The sequence below is a fragment of the Vombatus ursinus genome, unplaced genomic scaffold (assembly GCF_900497805.2).
Source record: "Vombatus ursinus unplaced genomic scaffold, bare-nosed wombat genome assembly UNPS02015392.1, whole genome shotgun sequence".
Taxonomy (NCBI): domain Eukaryota; kingdom Metazoa; phylum Chordata; class Mammalia; order Diprotodontia; family Vombatidae; genus Vombatus; species Vombatus ursinus.
In genome coordinates this window covers 20,815-26,912 of record NW_020955170.1, presented here as the reverse complement: position 1 = coordinate 26,912, position 6,098 = coordinate 20,815, and the positions used below count along the sequence as shown (strand labels likewise).

Below are 6,098 nucleotides of genomic sequence, written 5' to 3'. Positions count from 1 at the left end.
GGACAGCCAGAGAAAATGCTTGGAGTCAGGAGATGGAGTGTTTTGTGAGATGAGCAGCAAGGAAGCTTAGTACACTGGATCAGAGTACATGGGGGAGAGTAGGGTGTAAGAAGGGTATTAATACTTATGCTGTCTATCTCTCAGGACTGTGAGGTTTGTGAATCTTAAAGCATGATATGAATGTGGGCAATGATGATGATGATGATGATGATGATGATGATGATGATAATGATGATGGATGATGATGATGATGATGATGATGATGTACAGCTAGGCCCTGATCAGTGGGAGTAATGAATCCCCTAAAGTATCATATTATTAGAATTTGCACTGCATATTTCCTATGAGCTAAAACCAATGACCATATTTTACATAATTCTACCTTTTAGTGTGAATTCAAATACATGTGATCACTTTTGTTGTTGTTTAGTCATGTCCAACTCTTCATGATCTCATTTGGAATTTTTTTCCCTGCCCCACCACTTAATAGTATTTTTTTTTTCTAATTACCTAGCTGCCCATGACCACTTTCGGAGATTCATCATTTTTCCTACCAATCTGGACCTATCTTTTTCTGTTGTAATTAAGTACCCTAGAAGAAGCCCACCTGTGGTCTAGAATGTAGGGTGGTAGAAGGAAAGAAGGACTGAATCTAGAGTATCCCGGTGTGGTGGCTGTAGGTACCTGTAGGGGCTCACTACTACAAACACAGAGGTCCTGGTTCTACTGCCTGTGCCACATACCCCTTCTTTAGGAATGAGGAGCTGGGAATTAGCTCGGTTAGTCCAAGTTGGAAAGCCAGCTTTAAGATGGATCTGAAACAAATCTTTGTCACCCTTAATTCTTACAGTTCTGGGCATGCTTTGTGTGGGCTGTGATATAGCAGCTGCGTCAATCCTGCACCAATACACGTACCTGTGAACAACCTTGCTTAGGTCCATAAAGTAGGGCAATCAGAACTTTGGCCCAGGGTGTCAGCCTCCAGGGGGAATCTGCCTCTTCCCCAGAGTGGGACCATTGTGCCTGTACCTTGTGCTTTCCTGGTGCTTTGCCAGCCTCTTCCAGCCTACACCCTTTGACTGGACCTGGCTTCCTTACCTCGCTCCCTGTCCTTGTGCTGATCTCTTCTTGTCTGATAACACTAGTTCTCTTCCCACCTCAAATACCTTGGTGGGAATGCTGAGGCAATTAACTTCCAAGTCATTTAGCTGTTCCTTACAGTTCTGGAGAGCCCCAGCTGCGAATTACCCTGCCCTTATCTTTTTCTGCCTTTAAATCCCAGTTTCTCTCCTTCAGCTGACAATAGTACAGGCAGAATCTTGAATGTTAGTTCAACTGGTGGAACCAGAGATTAGCTATATATTATTTTTTTGTAGAAAACAATGGAAAAACAAACAAACCCTGTACTAAGGGCAAGGTTATAACTGGTTCAGATCTCTGTGGAGCTGAGGATGTCAGCAGAACCTGTAGCCTGGGGTCATGTCCCACCTGGGGGAGGTAGGGAGATGTGGAGTTATGGCTAAAACCTGTAGCAGCAAAAAAAGATGATGCTTTTTTAGTTTTTAGTTTTGGGGGGATTTTTTAGTGCAAGGATTCTTATTTTGGGGTCTGGGAACTTAGTTTTTCAAACTATCTTGATAACTGTATTTCATTATTATTGGTTTCTTTTATTAATCCTATGTATTTCATTTTATCCACTTAAAAGCATTATCCAGGGAAGGGGTACGTAGGTTTCACCAGGCCACCAGACAGGTCCATAACACAAAAAAAAAATGGTTAAGGAAAATCCTTTGTAATAGATTTAGTAGAAAACCTCTTGTAAAGTTATTTCAAGCTCTCTAATAAATCAGATGGCAATGAGATAGATCATCTCGTTTCAGAGATATAAAACCTGTTGTTCTGTACTTGGAGATGAGCTCAAAGATTTGAGGCCAGTATCAATATCGGACCTTTTGGCTTGAGGTCATTGTTATCACCCTTTCTCCTAATGTGTATATGAACTGTCACACAAAGAAAAGCTAACAACTCTTAAATATGGATTTTTTTTTCCTTTTTAGAAACAAGTTACTACTATGAATGGAGTTTGATAAGCCACCCCATGGACTATCAGGGTGAAATTGAACAAAAATACATGCAAACTCTTAATCTCTCTCAGGTAAGTAGGATGTAGCCTCATCGTATTCTACTCTTAGTCCTAGCTTTCTGCTAACATCATCTGGGTTCTTTAGTCCTTGAAAGGTCCCTTTTTGGAACTCTGACTGTTATAGATTTTTATTATTTTTTTTAAATTTAATTTTTGGTTGTCTATCAATTGGGGGATGGCTGAACAAGTTGTGGTATATGAATGTAACAGAATACTATTGTGTTATAAGAAATGATGAGCAGGTGAACTTCAGAAAAATGTAGAAAGATTTGTATGGACTGATGCTGAGTGAAGTGAGCAGAACCAGGGGAACATTGTACACAGTAACAGCCATGTTGGAGATGACTACCTTTTATAGACTTAGCTCTTCTCAGCAATGCAAGGATCTAAGACGTTTCCAAAGGTCTCATGATGGAAAATTCTATCCACATCCAGAGAGAGAAATAGGGAGTTTGAATCCAGATTGAAGCATACTATTAGCTCTTTTTTTGTCTTCTGTTTTGTTTTGTTTCTTCTTTCTTGTGGTTCCTCCTATTGGTTCTAATTCTTCTTTAAAACATGACTAATGTGAAAATATGCTTAATAGGAATGTATATGTAAAATGTATATCAGATTGCACACTGTCTTGGGGAGGGAGGTGGAGAGGGAGGAGGAGAAAATTTAAAACTCAAAAGTTTATGAAAGTGATTATTGAAAACTAAAAATAAATATAATTTTTACTTTTTTAACATTTCATTTAAAATTTTTTTGAGTTTCAAATTCTTTCCCTCCTTCCATCCTCTCCCATTGAGAAGGCAGGCAATATAATACCTATTATACATGTGAAGTTGTGCAAAACTTATTTCCCTATTAGACATGTTGCAAAAAAAAAAAATAAGCAAGAAAAATAAAGTTTAAAAATACTTCACACGTGCTTGACGTCGAGCTTCCAGCAGCCTGGCTGTGAAGGTAACGAAGGTGCCCAGTACCATGCAGACGAGTGAGTTTGACTCATCCAATGAAGAGCCAGTTGAAAACGAACAGACTCCATTTCAGGTATCATGGCTACCCTTATCCCTTGTGAATTGTTCTCAGTTTCTAGGTTTATGTTCTCTTCCAGGTTGTAAATTTAAAGTTGTTAGGAGAAATATCCAAAAGGACATGGAAGAACTAAAGAACTATGATATACAAGATATATTTGTGTTCTGTACCAGAGGAGAACTGTCAAAATATTGGGTACCAAACCTTTTAAACTTCTGTCAGCAATGTGGAATCATCATTCACCACTATCCCATCCCAGATGGACATACGCCTGACACAGACTGATGTTGTGGAATCCTATAGGAGCTTGCAGTCTGTCTTGAAAATAACTGGAAAACCTTAATACATTGTTATGGAAGACTTGGCTATCTTGTCTTGTAGCAGCATGCCTCTTACTATATATATCTGATACAGGATCACCGCAGCAGGCAATTGACAACCTTGGAGATTTAAGTGGATCTGGGGCCATATAGACCATAAAGCAATATAATTATCTCCATGATTTCCGAGACAAACTGACTGCACATCTGTCAACAAGAGACTCAGTATCAAGATCTGTATCTAGATAAAGAACAATGTCAATTTACTACACATAAATAAGATCCTTTCTGAAATTTTATATAGTCATCATAAACTGTTGCTAGTGGAACCAATTCAAATAAAAACACACCTGTACAGATATATCCCTAAAGTTGCTTTTTTTTTTTTGACAGTTTTCATTTTGTGTTCCTGTTTGGGGATAGTAGATGCACAAAAATGTCCTTCCTGTAAATGGGCCCCTTGTCTGTTTTATATGGGAACTGTATTGTATGATTGCATTCAACATCATTTAGATATTTGTCATGATCCCTGTGTAGTGCATAATAGTAAGAATAGAAGCCACCCTGGTGCTTGACATCATTATGTAGTGCTTGGCTACGAGAAGACTGGAAATTTCTTGGGTACCTTGGTTCTTGCTCAATAAAAATCAATTGCTTTAAAAAAAAAATGCTTCACTCTGTATTCAGAGTTCATCAGTTCTCTCTCTGAATGTGGATAGCATTGTTGTAGATTTAAAAAAAAAAATCAAATGACTTTGTTACTGATTTCCTTCAGTATTGCTATTCTCATGCAGGAAACCCTGTTCCTTGAGTTGACTACAGCTGTTCAGTCGTGTCTGGCTCTTCACTGAAGTCAGGTTACAGAGCATTTATTGTCTACTTTCCAGCTATTCCCCTGTGAGCTGAGTTAAATAGATTCTGGGACCTGGTGTCCCCAGCTCTCCATCAGGCTCATTTCTTGAGTTTGCCAAGACATTGCAATCCATTAATCCCATTATATGGGGCAGCTAGGTGGTACATTGTGCCTGGAGTCAGGAAGACTTATCTTCCTGAGTTTAAATCTTGCCTTAGACACCTACTAGCTATGTGACCCTGGACAAGTCACTTAAACTCTGTTTGCCTCAGTTTCATCTGTAAAATGAGCTGGAGAAGGAAATGGCAAACCACTCCAATATCTTTTCCAAGAAAATCCTGAATGGGGCCACAGAGTTAAACACAACTGAAATGACTAAACAACAAATCCCTTTATATAGTGCATATTATCCTATAATACATGTAAGTACCAAACAGAAGAAAGGATGTGGAGGTGGCACCAACTACTCCCACAAACTAGGAACCATTTTTTTTCACTCTCTACCAGGTGATTATGAATTAAGTTGCTTTCATGCCCCTTCTTTGGCCACCACTCCTCTGTTATCTCCTCTTAGGTTGTAAACTCCTTAAGGACAGAGAAAGTTTCATTTTTTGTATTTGTACCTCCAACCCTTGGTATAGTGCCTGACACATAGCAAATCTACTATAAATGTTCATTCATTCATTCATTCATTCATCTTTTATGATAGTAGCTAATTTGAACACTTCATCAACTAGTAGGATGTTTATACACAGGTTCTTCTTTACTTGTTTAAATGCCCTAGAGCTCTGTTGGATTTTTTTAAGGACTCCTGGGACATTCAATCTCCTTTAGGGGTCTGGTGAATTTCTGGACTCGAATTGAAGATTTGTCAGTGAGTCCTTTCTCATGTTCCATCTTTGAGAAAGTGGTTAAGGCATTTGAGCCATGCCTTCAGGTAGATAAGATTTATGACTTTTCTAGGTGATGAATGTTCTATTTCTCAAGACATGTTTGTCTCTGTAACTAGTGACTTTTCTATGTGTTACAGTTGCCTGTAGGCCTTTATTCCTTCAAAGTGGCTGTTTCTGGTGAAAATGCTTTTGGAGAAGGATTTGTAAATGTCACTGTTAAGCCAGGTAAGTCATTGTAAGAAAATCCAGCTAAGTGGTCCATTTGATGAGGCTTCTTGTTGGTTCAAGCTCATTAATCATTTCCATGAGCCTGAATGACTCAATAATATATTCATTTATCTTTCCTGTGGAGTTTGTTCTTTGGTACTAAAATAGTGCAGCAAAAATGTATTTTTTCTATGTTCTTTCTAACATCTGCTACTTTACTGGCACCTGGGTAATATTTATAACAATTGTCCATCTGAACTTTTGACTGAACCAAATATCTTTGCCTCCTATTTCTTACATGGATTTTTCTCCCCTTTTCCCACAAACCCTACCTCCATTCCTTATTATTTACCCATTCTTCCCAATATAGTGATTTTTTTAAGCTGCTTCCAGGTGAACAATTGGAAGAGGAGAGAAAATTTGTAGAGTTTTCAAATCTGCCCCAATCTATCCTTACCTGTCTCCTCTACCTTAAAGCCAGATAGTAAATGTGCAAACAGCCAGAACTTATATAGTGATTTAAGATTAGCAAAGCAGTTCAGATATATCTTCTTTGATCTTCACAACAATCCTGTGACATAGGTGCTATTATTGCCCCTCCCCATTTTACAGATGAGGAAACTAAGACTGGGAGAGGTAAAGTGACTTGTCCAGAGTCACTC

At 38.5% G+C, this 6,098-nt stretch overlaps 1 protein-coding gene and 1 pseudogene across 1 annotated transcript in view; both read left to right on the top strand.

The window, feature by feature from the left end:
* Window positions 1-6,098, top strand: part of LOC114032013 (dyslexia-associated protein KIAA0319-like) — a gene marked incomplete at its 3' end in the record, with an annotated part of 81,235 nt that overhangs the window by 56,705 nt on the left and 18,432 nt on the right. The window contains exons 6-7 of the mRNA XM_027847217.1: window positions 2,058-2,155; window positions 5,367-5,454. Coding sequence (XP_027703018.1) covers window positions 2,058-2,155; window positions 5,367-5,454 — 186 coding nt within the window. The remainder of the gene's footprint in view (window positions 1-2,057; window positions 2,156-5,366; window positions 5,455-6,098) is intronic.
* Window positions 3,013-4,042, top strand: LOC114032012 (annotated as a pseudogene).